Source organism: Hypomesus transpacificus, chromosome 8 (assembly GCF_021917145.1).
Source record: "Hypomesus transpacificus isolate Combined female chromosome 8, fHypTra1, whole genome shotgun sequence".
NCBI lineage: Eukaryota > Metazoa > Chordata > Actinopteri > Osmeriformes > Osmeridae > Hypomesus > Hypomesus transpacificus.
In genome coordinates, this window is record NC_061067.1 from 2895528 (window position 1) to 2918533 (window position 23006).

The following is a 23006-nucleotide window of genomic DNA, read 5'->3' on the forward strand; positions in this document are numbered from 1 at the left end:
AGACGAGGGGAAGCTCGGAGCGACGGAGGTTAAAAACGCTTCAAAATGGCTGCTTCTGCTGTTTCGTCTGGCCTCATGGGTGTCGTGGATCCACGACACATGGCTCTCACGTTGTCAGAGGAACAACGTCGGGTAATCAGTCTGATTCGAACGGCTCTCAAGAAGACAAAACAGGAGAAACACTTTTAAAAAGCATTTTATCCAAATGTTTAAGGGGTTCAAATGTCAAATACTGCCAGTAGGTTTCATGGAGGAAAAGAGACAGGGGGAGGAGGAACAGGGAGAAGAGGCAGCAGTTGGATTGGTCAGTTTGCACCAGAGAGCCTGCGGGTTGGGTTGGGGGTGCAGGGCAGGATTTATGAGGCCCTGCACACATGAAGGCTTCTGGGTAATGCAGTACGAACCCGGGCCAGACCTCTAGAACAGGTTGCACTCATAGTGGGCAGCAGAGTAGAACTGAGGCCGCACATGGTCGTGGCTAAAGCCAAATAAGTCAAACAGGCAGAGAGGTACTTAGAGAGGGGAGAGGGGCAGAAGTAAGGAGGTCAGGGAGAAGGAGAGGGAGGGGAATAGGAGGTGTGTTGGGGGTCACGGGGTTAGCGCAAAGACTAAAACTTAGGAAGCTATCTTAGTGAGCCCCGGTCAACACCCACAAGACTTGTTAGCTATGGAGCTCAAAGTACAAACTTGACCTCTTCCTGATCACAAGGCAGCGTGGGATATAAATACACAGTCAGAGGTGAAAGGTGAAGGAAATGCATGATGGGAGACAGGGTGTTGACCACAGGGCACCTCTTTTAGCAGACTAAAGACACCGGTTCAACATTACTGAAGTCTGAAAGTCTAGAATGATTGCAACCAGTGAGAGTTCAAAAACATAAATAATGCTTACTGAATGACAATTTATCATCTGACAGTCCAGGAACTACAGCCTTTAATTAGAGAGATATCAACAGACATTTTTAGAAGCCTGGAGACATTTGAGAAAGCTCCAAGGTCATCCAGCTTTATGAAAGAAAGATGCCTTCTCTCTATTCTTCCTGGTCTTCCCCTCTTTCATTTTGAGAACTCATTTCTCTCTCTCACTCTCTCTCTCTTCCCCCCCTCTCTCTGCCTCTCTCTCTCTCTCTCTGTCAGGTCTACGACCTGAACCTGGTCTAATTGAATACAAAAGAAGTCATCATCATGTGACCTTTGATGTACCTTTTGCCCCAGGCAACAGCCTTTAGTCCCACCCACCCACGGCTATCCCTCCCGCCTTAAACCCTCACCCACTCAGAACACCCCTTAAGATTCACACTGTACACACACCCTGCCAGGACAAAGAATCCATGGCTTAAAAAAACAAAAAGCTTAAACCCACTCATAAATTAGACGGTGCCATAACAGAAGAAAAGGACCTTTCTTTTATGGGTTCCTTTCATGATGAATTACTCACTGAACAGGGATCAAAAGATACATCAATAAAAAACAGAGAAGACTTGAGAGGGATTCAGATTAACTTCAAAACTGTCCCCTGCATCCATCTCACACAAAGTCTCTCCTCATGACGTCCACCTCCGCCTCCTGGAAGGAAAACAGACCCATAAATAACTGTCCACCTTCCAGACTTTTCTACAGGGACAACAGTAGCAGTGAGGAATGTTTACCAGGAGTAGCAGCAGGCACAGGGAGAGGAGTTTGTGTGTGTTTACAGAATGTGTGTGTGTTTGTGTGCATGTCTGTCTGTGTGTGTGTGTGTGTGGGGGGGGGGGGGGGGGGGGGGGGTTGTGTGTGTGTGTGCATAGGCCTCAAGTCTGTCCCTGACAGGTAATGTCAGCCAGGGATGAATAGATGGCCTCATGGCTTTGGCTCCCTAGGAGGGCTGGGGTAGGAGGGAGGGGGAGTGGAAGGGAGGGTGGAGGGGTGATGAAGGTCTGAGGTGAAATGAAAGACTCTCATTCATAGAGGAATCCTACGCATCTCACTGGACACATCGGCAGCAAAGCAAGAATGATAGGAAAAAAGCTAATAAAAGAAACTTATGATAAAAATAGGGCAACCAAACGTAATCCAGGCTCAAGTGATGGCCTATAAACATGCCATGAATGTTCAACTGCTTCAAATGCAGATTCTTAAATATTTTAAGATGTGTCCAATTTCATATTTGAGCTCAATTACCTAAATATTGACAAAAATACTTACTCAAAGGAGCTATTCTCCAATCAAATTCTCAGGAGCTTTGATTCATCAAAACATCCAAAACATTGCATGAAGCGGGCTCAGGTATTTCCGCTACGCATGTCCCAGAATGCACCAGTTCCTCTGAAGCTCTGAGGGGACTTGACACAGAGAACAGGCAGGAGGCCTGTTCCCCAGCCCCAAACAGAGAGGAGCCTGTTACCCACCAGTATTACGGGGCTCATTTCGCTGTTTTCCTCCAGCCCAGCGTCTAACTGGACCCAGTATCTTTCACACAACTGCTGGCCTCAGGTCCGGATAATAAATCTAATCAAAACTGATAGGAAAAATGAAAGTACCAAGGAGTCAGATATTCCCTTTTGCATTAGTAGTTTATAAATATGCTCTTTTAAAATAGCAGCACAGTCTAATAACCGTTTCTAGTCATGGAACAGGACTATATCAATCATGAATAAACGTTGCCCCTTGATACTGTGGCATGTGTGAGAAACAGACCAGGAGCAAGCTGGGTAAAGAATGGATGTTCACTGTCTACCACAGTACGACACAGCTTCCAACAAAAAAACACTGCATCTCATCTCATGACAGTTGCAACCATCGCAAGACCTGTAAAACAAAAGATGCCCCACAAATATGTTTTTTTGGGGGGGGGGGTGTAAAAAGAAAGACGGCATGTGCAGTATTCAGCATCAAACAATAACCCTTAAAATAAAGTCATTCCAAATGTTACACCCCCACCATTCAAGAGAGATCTACAACAAAGGAATCCAAATAACCCAGCATCTCCTGTGCCAAACATCTGATTGCCAAGGTTACCGCCAGGGTCCACGTCACCAGGACGATGACAAGTCCCTGCCGAAGAAGCTTTCAAGCAGCATCACTGGCAGCGTCAGCTGCAGCCATCAGTCAAAGCACGACACCAGAACAAGGACCGCTCCCTCCCCAGCCCCCCACAGACCAACCTAAACTGTCTCACGAGTAAACACAGTACCCTCCATGCACGCCGTGACCCTTACCCCCAACCCTGACCCCCTTCCGTAGACATTGTTGGTTTTAATGTTAAGTGACAATTCTGTGATTGTCAGATGTTATTTACATCCTAAGTCCTTCTGACCCCGTGCCACCCACCTCTGGTTGAACTCTGAACTGTGACAAGGGACAGCAAACACACATTTCACATTGGACTGGCGTGCAGACCAGTGTGAAAGACTAGGACCTTCTGGCTATTTACCCCCAAACAAGAAGGCCTGGTCTGTTCCACATGTAAATGAAGTATCGGCAAAGGAGGTCACACAGATAATAAATGTTGTAACTTTTCTTTTTCTCACGTCCACGCACACCACTAAAACCTCAAGCCTTTTTCTTAATCCTATTTAGAGGCACAGAATGACTTCCTCATTTGAAGTCTAAGGTACCCCCGAATGAACAGCACCTGCCATGCTAAGCATTCCCACAAGGGAACAAGGTTTTGTGTTCCTGTGAACCCCTAACCTCTGAAGTTGCACTCTGACTAACAGTAGGCTGCAAGACTCAAACAAGAAGCTGCGAGTGTCTTTAATGACAAGGTACATGAAGCCCACAACAAAGGAAGCGTCAATACTCTAAGATCAACCCTCTGCTGCTGCACTCCTCAACCGTAGCTGTTGAAAACTACTCTTCCCAAACAGACACCAGCACTTTATAAAAAAGTATTCTTAGAGAGTTCATTGAAGCCCATCTCACGAGAGTGAAGCTATAAAACGCTCGACGAGTCCAACACTCCTGGTGTTTAATGAACACTCTGAAATGTGCTGTCTCAATCACAACCAGCCGTGCAGGCAGAACACACCCCCCCCCCCCCACACACACACACACCTCACATGGAACCCCTACCCCACGGCCCCCACGGCCCCCAAAACCCCCACACCTCCAAACCCCACACCCCACACTTCCCCCACGCCCCCCCGACACCTCACCTGGAACACCTCCTCGTCCAGGATCCTGGTGCCGAACACGGTGATGCCGTCGGTGTTGACGACGGCCTGGTCGCTCCTCATCAGGGGCTTGGTGATCTTCTTCTTGCAGTCCACGATGATGGTCACCGTCTTCTTCTCCACGCTGATGGCCACCCGATGCCACCTGATTGGTCGACACGACAAAGAACGGCACGTCAGCGGGGGGCGGACATGAGGTTTCCGGTTCGTGACACAAACAAAGGGTTAACCCGGCGTCACACGCGAGCGCGACACCTCGCGAGTTGGTGGACAAATTTGCCGCGGCCAATCGAAGGGCTACTGCATTCCAGGCAGCAAACAGACCACATTCCTGCCCTCACACTTTGGCCCGTGTTTAACACAGGATTACACTCATTAAACCTCAAACTTAATCCTCCTTCTGGGTTCCTTGCCATGACAGGCGCGGTGAACATTGTGGAAAGTGTGTGTCAGGACTCAGGAGGCCCGGGCCTTCCGAGCAGAAGACAACACAGTCAGAACAGTGTTCCGGGGAGGAGGAGAAGATCTGTGCTCCTGTGGATCCGTCTCACCCCTCAGTCGGGTCCGGCACCCTGCAGCTGACAGGGACACCGAAGCGGGGGCGTGGGTTTCATCCTACTTTTGGAAAAGGTTAAACCTGCCCCCCTCTGCCCCCACTCATTTGAATCGAGACAGTTACATTTAACGGTTGCGTCCCCGGTTATGAAAACCAAAGAGGCTGTCCCACCCGCACTCAAAAACAAAACCTACGGCCCTCCGTATCTAAGGCCGCAAATCGAGTCACTGTGGCCGTATGTCTCTCACTGGGATAAGGACTGGGGATTTAGAGGAAACACCTCTCTTGTTTTGATGGGATCTTGAATGCTGTCCGATGCGTCCTTTGTAGAGGTTAAGTGCGGCCGCAGCCGGGTCATGGTGTTGGCGGGCTGGAGACGTTTGGCTTTGCTGGATTATAGGAGCCCTGACGCACAGTCGAGTGTGCTGGGCTTAAATGGAAGGCCTGCTACATCATTTCACACTACGTTAAAGTATGACAGATTGTGAACGCAACTTTTGAAACGTTCCAATTGAATTGAAGCATGAGAAATAATGGCCAGAGGTCATTTCCCATGGTTGATGTGGGTTGTCCTCTTTTGTAGAGGATACTGGTCCTCGTGCAGGATCATCACCACTGTTCTTTATTATTATTCAATCCCTGAATGCTTTATGTGGCATAACTGGTTGTCTGGAGAATGCACTAAGTACGATAGAAACTGTTGAACAAATCTTTCTGGCCGTGTTTTTTTTCCTCTTAAGCAATTCTGTCAGAGTGATGTTCAAGCGTAGCATGTGTGTCTGGATAACAATGCAGGCGTCTAGGGAGGCCATGCAGGCAGCATTAGTTACAGTCACTGAAAATGGGCCCATGATCTGGAGTTGGTATGCGGCCAACTCTTGAAGCGCTAAAATCCTCAACAGAGAACATTGCTGTTCGGACAGTGGGTCACCAAACCGCTCTCTGAACAAAGGTGTCTCACAGGAGGGAACACAGAGTGAGAAGCTGGACTTTTTAGAACATGTATTTGATGTTACACCTTGTAAACACCTCCAGTCGAATACCTCACCTTACGTACCACCTTTGATAAAACGATAACAATCTTGCATGTTTCTCATCACGATAGAACACAGCTAGTGGTTCATAGATCTTATTTTGACCATAAAACATTTAGTGACCGGGCTACGGCTTCTTTTACAAGCTAGGGAATAGAAAAAACACCCACTTAAAACCAAGTCTGGCTCCTGAGATAATACTAAATAACACACAGACTTTATAAAAAATATTTTGGTAAAAGAAAGAAAGAAAGAGGGCCAACACATTTCCCAGCATCCTTTCTGTTTGTTTATTTTCCCCTGCTCTGCCACAGGCTCATGTCTACTAAGCTGAAGCTCCGAGTGGGAATTCTGGGATTTCCGAACCAGAGAGCGGATAACGATTCATACAATAAGGGGCTCAGAGACCCAGTTGGTTGAATCTGATTGGATAAGGTAATCCATGGGAGGGGAGGGGGGGTTATTAACGAAGTCTAACAGCCCCTCCCCTCTCCTCTGCTCCCACTCTTCTAAAACAACAGAGACATGGGGTTCATGGTTAAGGTCATCTTGTCCATAGCAGTCCCCGCTGTGCCCTGCTAATCCACTGTCTCTGACCTCTTCCTCTGCCCCTGCGTCGCTCACTGGGAACCCCCACAGAGCAGGCTGTGATTGGCTCCTGCGGCAGTCTGAGGTGAATAACTGCTCTTATTAACTCCCCTCGCGGATAGTAACCTCAGTGTTGGTTCATAACTGTTTCTCTTTTTCGAACAATAGCCTTCGAAACAGCATTTCGAAAGCCTTTACGATGAATGTTTGTTGGAAAGGGTCTGTTGAAATCAGACAAGCCAAACATACAAATCATAAGGATGTATGTTATGGACAAGAAAGGGCTCTTAAAAGTAGGATGAAAGTAAGTCTTCCTGGAAGGTGCACAGACCAGACACTGGATGAAGGGCAGGAAGTAAATCTGACCTGACATTTGAGACATAAACAACTTTAACAACCTAACCAGGGCATTTAACCCTGTCATCAACCAGCCTGCTCTCCTTCTCGGTTCTCTCCTCCACGCCCTCACGTCGACCCCATTCAGAAGGCGAGCAGTTCAAATCCCAACGCAGGGGGGCGGGACTTACTTTCCGTCGGCCAGGTTGAGGGTGCGGAACAGGGGGTAGTCCTCGGGGGCCGGCCTCCCGCTCTGGTCCTCGTACAGGAAGACGGGCGAGCGTCCCAGCTCCACGCCCAGCTGCTGCACGCCCTGCTCGCTGTACACTGACAGCAGGAAGGACTGCAGGCCCGCCTTGGGACGCACCGTGGCCAGGATGGAGAAGTCCTCAGGGAACACTCCCCCTGGAGAACAAAGGGGGACCCCGAGGGAGGTTAGACACACACAGAGCGCACGTCTCCAGCCAGACGTCAGGGTCATGGTGGCCCGGCTAGATTGAAGGTTGAGCAGCTGATTGCGTGGTGGTCGTTGTTGAATTTCCCCAAAGTTCTGTTCTGTTTTATTCTCATCCAGCTCAACCGGGAGTAGTCTTTAAGTGATTATGTAATATTATTAGGCATTACTCATTGGCATTAAGGAAAAAAAAACTGTCCATGGCTGTTGAGTTTGGAAGGTGACCAATGCATACAGAGTTTATTAACAGTTTTGTCTTAGTTTATTACTTGTAAATGTTTCTTAATTAGTTATTAAAGAGCAATGCCAAAGAGCCATCAAGGCTGAATGCATTCTATAACATTTTTACGAGGACATAAAGTTTCTGCACCTAATGAATGAGTCATAGATAAGCAAAAGCATGTTATACCCTGGTGAACCAAACCAGCATCATACCAGACATACTGAACTGTAAAACGTCTATCCCATGATCAAATCAAATTTCAGTTTAATATTTAGCTTTGAACCTTTCATCCTCTCCTTCAAATAACAATGCTTTATTCATACTTGAGTCAGTAAATAATTTATAGATATAGCTTCAAGAAACCTACAGTTTTGCCCTGTCTCATCCTAAGGCTTCTCTCTATCTCTCTGCTGTTCTTTGCCTCTTCAGTCTCTCCATTTCTCCCCTGTCTCTCCCTTCCTTCTCTCCTCTCTCCGTTTATCCTCTCTTTCGCTCTCCTCTTTCCCTCATTTCTTGTTCACTCTCTGTCATCGCTCTCACTCTCTCCCCCTCTCTCAGGCGAAACACAGCCCTATGACACTATCGGAGGTGTCATCTCCAGTCAAAAGCCTTGGCTCCAATAACAATGGACACCTTTACACAGGACTCCCAAACAAGCAGGATGTGGACCAGCAGGAGGGAGATACAAGGAGGGGTGTGGGGGTATGGGAGGGGAGGGGAGGGTTGGGGGGGTTGAGAGGGGTTTGGGGGGGGGTTGGGTAAGGGTGTGTGTGGGGTTTGGGGGGGGGGGGGGGTTTGTGTGTGTGTGGGGGGGTTGGGGTGGAGTTTGAGGAGGGGTGGGGGAGGGCTGTCTTACCTGGGAAGAGCTGCTTGGTGGGAGCACTAATCTGGGCCTGCTTCCCTACCCGGTATGCTGTGTCCGGCTGAGATCCTCTCCTGTTGGTGCAAAATCCTGATGTTTTTCGAACTCCTTCGGGGGAATTGTGAAATTCTAATACTTGGAGCACGTCCACTGGTTCCGCTGTTGGGGAGAAAAGCAGAACACGCCTTTTAAGAACGTGACAAAGGAATCTCAAAGTTGCACTCAGGATGTATAAAAGGTTACCGTGGATCATGGACCAGCCATAACCTCCCAAAGACATGGATTATGTTAGAAGAGAATGAGAAGCAGCAAAGACAGGAACATATCATTGTTTAATTGCAAACAAAGTATGATAACGGTATCGATCAAAATCACACACACCTCCCCACGACAGGAAAAACCCCACACTCAATGGAAAAGGACTACACTCAAGTCCTGCAGCGTCACGTGACAGGAAACATCCTTATCAAAGCAGAGTGACCAGTATAATAAACAATGTGTCCACATCCAGCCAATCTTATAACACTTGGTGGATAGTTTTACGTTGTTAAGGGTCACTGAGGCTACTTTGGGTCTCCCTTTCCCTCATATCTGATGCACTTTACATGAAGGAGGTGCTTTTGGCACGGACCTCCCATTGAGATCCTTGGGAACGTTTGGTGATTACCCTCTTTATTTGAAACACTGTATACATGTTCATATACAGTTACCATGGTCATATTAGGTCGTACTGGTAGGGCATACTGTATTGCAGTTGCAGTATTGATTAGCCCTCTAAAATACCTATAAAGGGGTTTGAAATATGGTTACCCATCTTACTATAAGTATGGCAATGCCAGATATTTAAGGACAAAAGGGCAACAAACTCAATCAAATTAACAATGACATTGTAAACCTGATAGAAAAGGCAAGTCTTAAGAAGTTTAGAAACTGCTTATAATAGCCTTTTCAATCAGGTTTTTCATTGTGAGTGGTGCTGCAGCGCTTCGAAAGGTACATCACAAATCAAATCCATTATTAGTAAAAGCTCTAATTGTTCTTCTCATGGAGCAGAAGTGAACCGAAACATTTAAAACATTGGTTTTATCTCCCCCGAGTGCTCCAAAACCGCTGTTTGATTTGGCACGTGTGGGTTTAAATCACTCAAGAAGGTTTCTTTAGCTCCTTCATACAAGGGGATCTTATGAAAATGTCTGATTTCCTCGTAAACACACTTTGGCAGACATTCCTACTCTGCTGGGTATAAGTACACCATACTGGCTCATTTTACTCCAGTCAGTGGAGCATGAGGGAGAAGCAAACCCTGTTTCAACATGAATCTATTTCCATAGCATAAAGGATGTCTTCAGTACTGTGTCAGACTGATATATTGTAGGACTACCAATCTTGAGTCAAGACACAGATACAATTATTGCTTTCACCAAGATTTTATTTTGAACACGTAACCGATTATGAATGTGGTACTGCAGGGTGTTTGGGGAATTTGTCAGAACAATGATTCCTAACCATATAACTACAAAGTCTGGTAATATAAATTATATTACCCCTTGAAAACTGTCAGAATTGTCTCCGGTTTCAAACACATCTCTGCGATATAGAGTTCGAGCCCTGGGTTACAGAACACACTGTGCCACAATCTGAACCTCAACACCGGTCAAACAGTCCCAAAGCTACCCAGTCTGACCCCTTAAATTCTTTCAACAGCAGAGGTCAATTATCCTGAATCTCCTAAAAGAAATGTAGTTGTGTTGACTGGTCTTACTTCCTCACTGAATAAGTCATCCCTCAACTCCTCTCCTATCAGCCCAGCCTGATCTGGACCACTCACTTCTCAAGTGCCAAAAGAGTCGGACTTAGCTGCTTAGAACTGAAGTAAACATAAATCAAAAGACGAAATCACATTTCAAGAAACCCATCGAAGTATCAAGGGCTGGTGAGAGACGCTATCATTTTCAACCACTTGCTCCTTTTAGTTTACGGTGAGCTGAACCGCCTCGACGGGAACTGAGCTGAAGACCCTCTTTGTGAGTTCCTCCAGAGCGCGGTGCCCCTCCGGGTTCACACTCCACACCTCATATATTCCAGATGGGATGATTTGACCAGGGGGCGACCCTCGCACTGAGGTGCCGAGAAAACGTCAACACGGCCCTAATCCATTAAAGCATCGAAATGAGTGCGCTCAGTCTTTAAGACGGGCATCTGATGAGCTGGTGTGAGTTTTCCCTGACGGCTGCACAAATAAGAGCATATTTCCCCCCGGGGTGCTGGGTAACAGAGGGAGGACGGGGGGCAGACCCTCGGCCAATCTGGAGGGAAGAAAAGACAACCCACGAGATCACGGGTCGGACCTCCTCCGGTGCTTAGTTATGGGTTACACCATTTAAGACGAATGCAAATGTTGTTGGGGGGGGCGGAGAAGGAAGAACATTAGCATAACGCTGTCTGCTTGTGTTTGATGTAATACCTGTCATGTTAAACAGGTAGATATGAATGTAAATTCAGAAGCAACAGCATGTTCTGGAAGGTTTCACAAGAATTCTGGAAACGGAGGCCAAAAGAATCAGACTTTTCATCCCTGCACGCTTTGTACGACGCACCTGACCCCCCCAAAAAGTTTGACTTCTTGCGGCCAGTTTGCCGTTTCAGCCTTTCAGCTTTTACAAGGTGGCGGTAAATCGTTCCCTGCTGGAGGAGCGAAAACCCTTTCACCTGCAGCTCCCTGAGACTCTAATCATGTATTCAGCCAGAATGTCTCTTTCACCCTCCTGCTCTGCCCCTTCTCTCTCTCCCCTCTCCACCCCTCTTCTGAAACGACTGCTTTATGCTGCTGTCATACCAAGGAAAATTCACAGTGTACTACCCCCGTACGTAAGGTGCCTCTTTCTCACCGGGCTCTCCTGTCATTTCATTCTATTTTTCACTGCAGCATAAAATGTCAAAGTGACAAGGCTATCGACTTTCAAAAGCTCCAAACTTTAAAGTCGTCTAATTGTATAATGACAAGACACAGTATGGCGCGCTCCTCACTTTAATCACAAACCCCATCAAAGGAAATGCGTTCGAAAACGGGATCAAGAGTCAAGGACGCATCATCCAGGCCCTTTTCATGGGACAAAAATGCACCGTGGATCTGCAAGTGTCCCGGGCCCACTCTCCTTAACAGAGTGCAGGGGAGACGGTTCTGAAATGCTAGCTTTGTCTGCAGGAATGCATGTCTGAGCAGAGGGAGCCCCAAGGCCAGAGAAAACATGTCTGTACACTGCTGGTTGGAGAGGACACCCTGCAGAAAACAGCTCCATGTTCCACAAACCCCAGCAGGGGAACATACAAGGCCGAACATACACATAGCCTTTAGGATGCTGGAGATGAAAGTTGAAGGAGATTGCTCAACAGAGAGAGCGAGATAGGATCTGTGAGCCAAGTTCTGAGGGCATTGGCATCTATTACTAACAATTACTGTGGATACGGTGGATGACAGTTGATGACAGTACATTTTCAACTAACACAAGACATTAATGAGAAAAGTCAAAAGCAAACGGGTTAGTTCATTGAAGTCATGTTAAAGCAACAGGATCAGACAGGTAACCAGTTTAATTACAAAGGAAAAACCCCAAAAATATCTACAGTATAAGAGGCGAAATTAATTAGTACTGTACATAATTGTTCGGGGTGATGCCCAACTCAGTGACTCTCCCTATGGTGGAAGCAGGTTAGGCCTGTATGCTGCCCTGCTCTTTGAAGACACTAAAATAATAGGGAGGTGCAAGAGGACCATCATCAAATAACTGCACAGTACTTAGTTGGGGAAGCATTCCCACCGCGGACTGTGCTGTGAGACAACGCGGCCTTGTCCACCAGACATGTAGGCTAAGTGCAACATTCACGGTGGGCACGGTGTTACACAAGCCTGTCAGTGGGCTTCGGTGCGGACTAGGATACTGCGGAGAAAGGGTGCTGCTTTTGGCAACTGATACGCTTGACCGCTCAAATGGAACACTGTTCCAAGACCCCGACGTAGCTGCGTGCGTGTCTGGACTGCACTGCTCCGATGCTTCAAGGAAAATCATAATTGAAACAGCCTATAGCATAACTTGTAAATAATGTCAAATTGATTGTTGGTTTTTGTTCAACATTGTTCACGTTACATATCAACATGTCTGCATTAAAGTGCAGATAAATTCACTTGTCTCATTAATTAACCTAGGCTCACCAACATCATACAATTCTTAGAAAGACCGCTCACAAGGACCCATTAACCCAGTGAGTTCAGGCTACAGAGAAGCCTTTAGCTTTAGAGAAATATCCTGCCCCAAAGTCATGAATACAATTGACAGGCACCTCATCTTTGGCTGCAGAATTCTTTAGCAAACTGTGAGCCTGAGATCTCAAACCGTGCGGAATTCCACCCTGCTAACCGTGTCCACATACACCCAACGGACCATAGTTCAAACAAAGAGCTTTTTTCAGCATAAATCTTTAAACCTGTCTCTAAATGGGGTCCTAGACAAATTATTTTACGGTTCCTTCACAACGACCCATAAGCCCTGAGAAAAATATGTTGGCTTTGCAGTTTTAACGAAGTAAACACAAATATGTTGTGATCAATTAAGATAATCTCTTGGGGAAAATTGATGATCCAGTCATGCGTAAAAACAAGACTGCTATGTGAATAGGGATTTTATGGTGTTGTGAGAATAAAGATAAATTGCAATAGTTTGGGATCCATCTTTGGATGCCCGTTTTCATTATTCATGTTGTTCACTGCACTTTGATGAGGGACATTTGGGTACAACTGTACAAGGCTACTCGGCGTCACCTGTCTGGGTGGCTTACGATCCACGACCGCTTGACTGAAACAATGGAACAGTCTTTTCCCGTATCAATTAATTTGCGTCTGTACTACAAAATACCAAATAGTATCAAACTGCTAGCATTCCCTTTTGTCCTCTGACGCTTATCATTCCCAGTATCTCCATCATGTATGAGAGAACAGACGCCGGCTGGCGCACAGTCCGTCTCACTGTAACTTTGCACAAACTTTTGGGGTCCTAACAATTCTTACCTGCTCTGACATGTGTAGCCTGCAGAACCAGGGTTAAAGTGATGAATGCGGTTACAGTGGAATCCATAAGCCACCTTTTCGTTTTCCACCTTGTGGACCACCTTTGCATCTCCATGGTCGGCGCCCACAAAAGTGAACAAAACTTAGGTGACTTCAAGTGATTTGAAATGACGTCCCTTCCACAATCCCAAATGTGATGGATATTGCACTACAAAGCCATAAGTGAGGAGTTTCTGCCTCGTCGCTCAGCCACTCCAGGCCCCTACGATCTTTCTTTCTAGCGCCCAGCCTTCAGACTGAAGGTACTTAGAGCGCACAGAGAGCAGTCGATACCCTAGGAGCCAGACCGGCAGGAGGGCTGGGCAAGCACAGCAAAAACTAAGACCCACGATTACAGGAAAATGACAAGGCAAAGAGACCCCGATTAGCAAATCACGGGGCTGGAAATTCTCCTTGGGATCCACCCATTAGTTTATACAGCTCCTCCAAGTGTTCCCTCTGCGTGTCCACGTAAAAAAAAAGTTGAGGAAAAAAACGGACGTTATTTTCTGGAAACGTTCAGGGAATGAATGGAATGATATTGGGGTGAAAGACAGAATTAGGCACGTGGGCTATTCCTGCTGTTTAACAATGTCTGATATGAGCACTTCGCCCTGTCCCACTTTAAACTCCGCAGAGTTATGCAGCTGCTCAGCTGGGATCAAGCTTCATTCTGAACGCAGTGATTGGTCGTTTGAAATTCCGAATGCCACTCATACATGTTAAAGGTTTTTTTTAAATATAAAAACACAGTACTCTGTCCTTATTTTTTTTATTCCTGTCGTGATTCTGCATCACATATTAGGCTCCCACCATTCTGAGAGCTTAAGGACATTTATTGAATTGCTTCCGGGCTGACCTGGACTACAGCTAACTCCAGTAGCCATTCAGAAAGCGCTACCTGGAATTACCTGGAACGTATATGGTAGCACACATGGTAGTATATGGCAGGTCCAGTGGGCTTGGCGCCCCCCCCCCCCCCCCTCACTCCATCCCAGACCACTAGCCGATAAATCCCACCTCCATCATCCATATCTTGAAGCCCTTGTCTGGTTCCAGATGCTATAGTGGATGTGAGATAAAAGAGAGGTGATGCTGTCTTTCTCCATAGTTTTCTCACAGTTATTGCCTTTGATTGTGGTGTCTTCAAAGAAAAGTGTCTTCTGTTAGTGCCAAGCTCAACGGTTGTCCTCATATGCACACTATGAACCCCAGTCTTTCCGAGCACTCAACTTTTGTGAAAACTGGATACGTCAAACTGTTTAAGTAATCTAAAAAATGTCTTTAAGTAGATCATAATTTATACAAGCTATTGATTGATTTGTTTCAATACTTTTTTCATTCAATCTTAGAGTAGAGATTTTATTACCTAAATAGTTGGATGTAATCGGTTTCCAACACCATTTTGAGCAAAGAGCAGTTGCAGTTTACAATGGTCCTTTGAACCACATGCATCAAAAGCTAAATAAAAATGCAGGATTGAAACTAATGTGGTTGAAACGGCCACCATGAAAGACAAGTCCCAAGATCCTATAGGCTGTGATGCTGTCTATTAGGAGTGTATCTGATCAGTATATCTGTACCAATGAGACCACTATTTCTCTTTTGTTTGGTTTCAGGAGTCGATGGTTTAACAACTGCACCCAAACCCTGTCAAACAATAGTTGATACTGTCTCTGGATACATTTAACTCCTGAGGTAACTCTTGACATTGTGATTTAGGAAACAGTTGACACGTTTATAACTTCTTTACGTTCAAGATAATCCTATTTCATGTAATCCCTGCTAATATGATGGTGATATATTGGTTTGTGGGTCAAGTAGTAAGGTCCAAAGTCCGCTTCGTAAACATATTTTGTTCATCATTAAAGAACAACATCTAATCAAGTTGTCTAATTTATGCCATAATCATTCAGAATAACTCCAGGATATAATTTATACTGTAATTATTGTCTGGGAAGGATTAACAGCAGTGTAATGACAGTACCAACAGCCTGCCAATAACATGCTGTCTGAAAGCAGGCAAAAGAAGGATATTTTTGGTATGCTTTCAAGTGAATCAGTTCCGTCCAATCTTTTTTTAAATAAATGTATAAAACTGTTGAAAGATAGAGTACAAAATAATGCTTTGTACTACAAATGCCACACATTCAATTTACTGTTAGTCTGTGATTTAGAGGGGAACAAACGAGACAGTAAATATTGACCTTGTTGATCCGTTTTTGAAAGAAAAGCAGAATTGCTCTGAGGCCACCTACAGTCTGTTTTCAAGTAGCCTTATAGACCAAACTTACCACAGAGAAACATTTAACTTTGTCTCCTCTCTCTGAAGTCTGTATATATATAAATGTTCCATAACATAAACATTGAAAGCAGAGATGGAGAGAAATAATGGCCTCAGTTCAAATAAAGAAACATTCACTCAATATCATCAATTTATCTTTATACTCAACATGCTTTATGTTTCTTCTTTCTATTGTTTACACAGTATACTGGACTTTGGACTGTATAGTTACATAGTTGGTTTAAGTTTAGCTTAAAAGTAGTTATTGTGATCCAGGTTGTATGTACATCTGTCATTTTTGCGTTAGAATGTAGTTAGCCCTGGATACATTGTATAAACATTTTGACATGACGTTTTGAATATTCTAATCTGATGAAAATGTTTGTGTCCTAAACTAATGCTCAAAGAAATACAATTAACACTATTGACTTCATAAATGTATATCACCAGCAAGAGAATAGGGAAGGACGAAAGCAACCTTTTCCATGTATTGAAAGGTAAGCCAGCCATGACCCAACCATCATTCAGGATCATTTACTGGATAGAGGTAAATCTGATCTTTGCAGACCCTGAAATGCAGAGGCATGACCCTGAAATGCGGAGGAAGATGAATCCTCATCACTCTCCCTATTAAGGTTTTAAGAAGGCTGAGAGGTGATTTGATGAGCCATTGGTGTAGGTCCAGCCTGGTGATTAATGGAAACATAAATGGAATCATTTTAAACAATTGTATTTCTAGAAGCAGAGCAATATACAGTATACCTTTAATGATCCTCAAGTAGCTAACTCATTTAAAATAAATTGATTTATGATGATTTCTTTGTGAAGTTTGCCACTTGGGGCATCATGTTGGTTATTCAACATTAGCTCATTAAGATGAGAACAGCCCTTTTATTTAACGCATGTGAGTTTGACCTGTTGTGGTATCGTAAGAGAAGCACTTTTCACAGGCACACTCAAGCTAGCCACCAGCCTCTGTGTGCCAGTTCTTAAACACACAAGGCCCAGGAGCATAAAGAGCTCTTTCACTACCTTCTACTCCTGGTCTGAACGAACCCTAGGAAAGGGAACTCCCTTCTCTTCACTCTCACTGGTTGTCTCTCAAACGCCACACATGATTCCATGCACTGTATGAACAATGAATTCGTACATGAACACACACAAGGAAATACCCTACACACATGCATAGTTGATGGGGTGTATGGTGGTTTACAAATGTCAACCACAAATCTTTTTCCACCATCAAGTCAAATCAAATCTTTTTTTCCCCCCACACCGTAGTCCACCGTACTCCGAGGAACAGCAGTGCGATGGAGACCCTCTCCCACCAGAGGTGTGGTCTCAGTAGCCAGCCTGGACTGGACAGCAGATGTCTGCTAATGTGATGCAGAGCCTCTCTGTGGAGGAGACAGGCGGCCGGCTACAAGCAGGGAAGAGAGGCTAGCCCGCCTCTCAGACACACACTGCCTGCTCTGCAGACAGGAATGTCCCTCTGTCTGATCGTACCGTAGCTAAGGGGCATCAACTGGCATGGATTCACCACATAACAATACCCTGGCTTCTCTCTCCCAAGGCAGTATACTGCTCTCTATTGGGAGTGTAAATACTGTCTTGACAGTCTGGGTGTAGTGTCGTTACAGGAAAGTGATGTTTGGAAGTTGGAGGTTTTGCTTTGGAGCCCCGAGTCTTCCAGATAACATGGCTGAAAAGCGAACGCGTCAGTTATCTTTCTGTTTTCTGAAGAGTTTGCCATTTTTAAGACATCCCTGTCCATGTCACATCACCTCATGAAGGGGGAAAACAGTTGAGTTTCGCCTTTGGATCTTTTTCTGTGAAGATGATCTGGAAATTCACAGGACACCTTTTGAGATTAATCAAATAAAAGGATCTCTGGATCCTTGTTTAGTCAAGACAATGCAGCCAAGGTATTTGATGAGTCAACCTGTTTTGGAGGGAGATAGTTTTGCCTCTTGTGAGCAGGTCCTTCAGGCCTGTAAAAAGAAGCTCTCCCCTATAAAAGTTGAGGAGAGCAGAAAGTTCAAAAGAGCAAACAGGACGAATCCTAAGTGAATAATTTTGCCCAATAACTGAAACGGGATGAGTTCAAGTGAAGTTGATGTTGTTTCAACACCGCCTCTCCGTTAGAAATATGGGTGATCATTTTAGAGACAGTTTAAGTACCTTGTCAATTTCCCTCTCTGGTTTAAAAAGAATCCCCTACCAAGTTCATCCGCTCTCTGAGACAATGGGAGCATAGGTTTAGGTATATCCACCAGCTTGCACCGCCTGGTTAGGGTGGGAACTGAAATGAGCCTTAAGAGAAATATGCAGTTGGGGAGGTGAGGGACCCAGCTAAAACAGTGCCTACTAAGAACAGTTGAGACACACACACAGAAGCCAAGATGGCTGGTTAGTCCGTCAGGGTAAAGTGTTTGTGTGTGGAAGTTTACATTTATTTACATTTAATCATTTAGCAGACACTCTTATGCAGACCGACTTACAGTAAGTACAGGGACATTCCCCCGAGGCAAGTAGGGTGAAGTGCCTTGCCCACGGACACAATGTCAATTTGCATGGCCAGAATCGAACCAGCAACCTTCGGATTACTAGCCCAATTCCCTAACCGCTCAGCCACCTGTCACCCTAGTTGCAGACATTGGTGCGAGTCATCCCCGCTTTCATGAAAGGGGGCTTTACAGTGAAATGGGAGGGAAGGGGGGGAGGGTTTGAGGTGGGGCCGGAGGGTTATGAACAGGCAGTGTGCTGGTATGCTGCATGTGGAGGTCATCTCAAACGATCCCAGATGGCTGGTTGGCTGTTGACCACGTGGGATCCACTCAGGGTGTCGGGGCTGCGAAGAAAGATTAAAGTCAGTTTCGTTGAATTGTGCCAAATTTGTCATGCACACTGTGCAGAAACTGTGTGTGTGTGTTTGTGGAAGGGCCACATAGGGACATGCATGGCACATTATAAACACAGTACACACACACAGACACAGGAAGATGCTATACAGTAAATATCTCTTCAGATAATATACAACAGTTACAAACATGGTAAACATAGGGCAAGAGATGAGACATGAAATAGTCATTGAATTGAAGATCGACGGGGAGGAGGCTGGCCAAGTGTTTGACTGGGCGGTGGGATTGGTCAACTGAGACCATCACGAAGTAGCAGGCCTCCTGTCAGGGCATGGACAGCTCTATTCACCATGGCCCCTGTAAAGGGTGGGGCAAGGCAAGGCACTTTATTTATATGTCCCATTTCACACACAAAAAAAACAGTTTGACAATAAAACAGTAAAAAAAAAAAATACGTAAAAAGTCTTATGAGTTATAGAAGTAAAGAGTGAGAGTGTAAGCATTCAAATGAAGGAGCAAAATTCAAACTGCAAGGTCTATTGCAGTGTAGCCGAAAGCAATGGGGAACAGGAACGTCTTTAGTCGGGATATTAAAATGGTCAGAATTGGAGCAAATCTCAAATGTTCTGGAAGTGGTGGTAGAGGGTCTGGCTGAACCGCTGTGGTGCTTGAGAGTGACCAAGCACAACCTGGGGGGAGAAAAGCAATGCAACCTGGCACCCCACGAGCAATGGGATGGCAACACAGTTATCGCTTCGCATCTGAGATATCGAAAAACGACATGATTGAAACTGATTCCCCAATTCTGATGCTTACATATACTCTTCAAACACACGGACACACACCTTGTGTGCGTCAAACATGAATGGGTCTAATATGAAGGTGTTTGGAGAAAGAAACCATGGACGCAGCTTGACTGTAGACCTGGAAACATCCCAGCTGATGAAGGTATGCTTGTCTCCAAGTATTTATTTGAACAACTTCCTTGGTAAACAGGCGAGGACCACCCAGGCCATGGGCCATCTGGGAGTGCCAGCGCTTACGGAATACTATCACTCGCCATCCCTGAGAGCTTTTCAGAAGAGGCTTAAGAAAACACAAAAACAAAACCCCACTGGATATCATTCAGCTCGAGTAATAATTGATGTGTGTTAGCTGTAATTCCTTCTCTGATACTGTGGAGAAAAACAATGTTTTCATTCTGTCCAGACCCTCACGTCCAAACTCCATCTGTGGCCTTCAAAGGATCAACTGTTTTTCTTACTAATTACCGTATTGGAGGGTTTTGCTAGTTAAAAACAACAGACCTGCAATACATTTGTGAACAATGTTTGGTCTCGATATCACTCAGCGTAGAAATAAAGACTTTGTTTATAGTCTGTCCCATTGTGATTCCAAATGCGTCCCAAAATAAACCTGCTCTATGCTGTATCCAGTAAGTATGAAGAAGCCAGTGGCTTGCTGGCCATTTTCCACATACAGTACTGTATTCAAACCCTGAGCAAGATCTTCTTGGTTTGCTTAGAAGGTGATAGATTAGCATTCTCCCAACAAGGCTCCTTTCATTTCTCTCCCTCCGCCTCTCTCTTCCTCTCTCTCTCCCTCTCTCTCTCCCTCAGTCTCTCTCTCTATCCCTCTCCTCAGTCTCTCTCTCCCTCAGTCTCTCTCTCTATCTCTCTCCCTCCCTTTTCTCTCTCCCTCAGTCTCTCTCTCTCTATCTCTCTCCCTCCCTCTCTCCCTCAGTCTCTGTCTTTCTATCTCTCTCCTCAGTCTTTCTCTCCCTCAGTCTCTCTCTCTATTTCTCTCCCTCCCTTTCTCTCTCTCTCTCTCTCTCCCTCACTCTCTCTCTCTCTCTCTCTCTCTCTCTCTCTCTCTCTCTCTCTCTCTCCCTCCCTCTCTCTCTCCCTCAGTCTCTTTCTCTCCCCCTCCCTCTCGTTCTTTCTGGCCGACTGAACTCCCCACCGTTCTGTCCCAGCATGCACTGTGCCGATGGGGCGGCACTGGAATACCAGCTTCGATATGAATATCTACACGAGCTGCTTTACGAGCGCACCGAGCGATGTGCTCTAGGTGAGGTGAATCCAAATGACAGGGTGTGAGGCAGACAGTTTGGTTGAGGTGTGAGGCAGACATGCTGCGATGGCGTGTGTATTTACCGAGGTGCGCCCGTGAGACCCACGCACTGTACTTTCACACGCCTCAATTCGGTGGGGCTGTACTTGGGTGCCACCGCGTCATTTATAAATGGCCAAAATTGACGTCCGCGGCACAGAGGAGTTACAGTAAAAGGCGAACGGCACGTCGGGTGGAATCTCCGTCGGGTGGCACTCCTGACCAGCTGCTTTGATTTGGAGCCGTGCCGTGTTGTGTGAGCAAACAGCCGTCGGTGGATCCAGTCGGCGGAGAGGGAAGGACAGGGGGAGGTGTGCTCCAGCTCTGAACAGCTCAGTGTTGCCACTGAGGAAGCGTTATATTCCACCCACTGTAGTGGGAGGGTCCTGATCCAGCGTGCATTGTAAACACACGTTCCCATAAACTGAGCCCCCTCATGAGCTCTGTAGAAAGGGTGATGGAGTTTGTAATCGGTAAAGATAACTACATGCACAGTTAGTTGGCTTGCGGTTGAGTACATGTTCGATTAGTATCCGTTGATTTTGAATGTGAAAAGTGATTCTGGTACAAGCGATTTGTTCAGGTGTGATCATTTTGATTCTAATTCACACACTGAAACTCACACTCGATGTGTAGCGATACATGGCTACCAAGGGACAGGTTAAAAGGGGCGTCTTCCCTGACATCACTTTGAAAGTCACTTGTTTGGCCCTCGCAACAAATCACCGTTTTTTCTTCCAACCATGCAAGGCCCCAACCATGAATGCAGCCCCTTGATACGGGTCTACAATGAACTCCTTGTACTGTCCTTCTCATATCTCACCCTGCCACATACACATGATGAACTGTAATGAGTGACATTCACCCAGACGTAGCTGTTAAAAAAAACTAGAGCTCTGTTCAAAAGGGGAACCTACTGGGAGGGAGAAAATCGGTTGCATACGCAACGAGATAAGTATGATGAGTGAGCCCTCGAAGTAACTCGGAGATACTTGACAAACATTACACCTGTGAAATTCCATGATGGTGTCAGAATTCCGATCAGTGAATTTGTTCTCCAGACGTTCTGAAGGTTGAGCAGCGTTCCCTCAGGAGGGAAATCTTCCCTCTCATGACGTATCTGTATAATCGGAAAATACCTCAACGAGAGACATGATGGCGTGTCCTTGTGGGGTTTAGTGACACGTCTCGCCAGGAGAACCAGTGGGTTTGTCGAACTAATCCACTCAGACCGAGTGCATTGAGCGTCTTGTTCAACGTGTCATAAGAGGTGGATCCACTGCAGAGACAGAACATTTTTCTCTGTTCTTTCCTGTCACAGAAAGGTACACTGTCAGTGTGCTGGGCCTCTTGAAACAGTAGGCGTACACATACCACAACATGTTGAGATGACCTCAAGATAATCCTTCTCTGCTGTGGTTGGAGCTTATAGAGACAGCTCTGGATAATATATATATATATATATATATATATATATATATATATATATATATATATATATATATATATATATATACATATATACATGTTAAGCCTCTGGGTATTTGGGAATTAATTGACGGCTACTTTCCTGTAATATTTTTGCAAAATGTAATTTTACTGAACAATTAGGTTATTTATTGTAATTTATTTAAATTAAAATTACATTCAGTCATGTTAGGCTGTTGTTACTGAGATACCAGACAGATCTAGAACTTTCCACGAAGGGAACAGTGTGACTCCCCCAGAGGAGCAGCATGAAATCTTTTCCCAGCTCTAACATTACCAAACTCAACTGATCCACACACTGATAACATGCCAGCTCCAATCGTGGTTTCAGAAAACACCATCTTGTTTAAACATTGTTGTCCATAATTGCAGGCCACCAGAACTTTAAATTAGAAATCCCTTGGTGGAGTTTCCGCTTGGAGGGTGGGTGTTTGCGCTCGCAAGCTCACCGTTCACACCGCGCTTTAAACAAGGATAGCTTTCTCTGCTGTTGTGCAGCTGCGCCATTTGACCTTTCTGCCCGTGTGAGACACAGGGGTCAGGGTGCCAACTCCAGTTAAGTCATACCTCTCACCTCCAGCATTGGTCTGCTTGTCTCTGCTTCGCTCCAACCTGCTCTGGCATGTTGGAACCAATGGCATCTCATATTACCCTCGGGCTAACTTCCACTTGCGGCCAGTGGTGATTGAGTGTACTGCCAAAACCCATAGGGGTGGAAAAATGGAAAATGATTATTTACAAAAGTAAACCTTCTCTCCTGCAGGTGCAATTGTGATGGGATGAAAAAAAAAAAAAAAAAAAGACATATCTGCTTGTCCAGCATGCTGTGTCGAAGACCAAGGCACCAGCATTATTATATTGGTTTTTACTAACCCGTGAAATACAGTCATACATGTGCACTTCTGGTTTTTTATTATTCGCTGTGCTTCATGCATACACTCTGGTTGAAAGCC

The 23006-nt window shown here is 45.5% G+C and overlaps 1 protein-coding gene across 3 annotated transcripts in view; it reads right to left on the reverse strand.

Moving 5' to 3' along the window:
- Nucleotides 1-13571, reverse strand: part of col11a1a (collagen, type XI, alpha 1a) — a 71380-nt gene extending 57809 nt beyond the window's left edge. For all 3 annotated transcript variants that reach the window (XM_047023344.1, XM_047023343.1, XM_047023346.1), the window contains exons 1-4: nucleotides 13270-13571; nucleotides 8202-8366; nucleotides 6860-7073; nucleotides 4137-4299 (exon numbers count right to left, since the gene is read on the reverse strand). In XM_047023344.1, coding sequence (XP_046879300.1) covers nucleotides 4137-4299; nucleotides 6860-7073; nucleotides 8202-8366; nucleotides 13270-13384 — 657 coding nt within the window. In that variant the 5' untranslated portion in view covers nucleotides 13385-13571. The remainder of the gene's footprint in view (nucleotides 1-4136; nucleotides 4300-6859; nucleotides 7074-8201; nucleotides 8367-13269) is intronic.
- Nucleotides 13572-23006: the final 9435 nt, after the last annotated feature.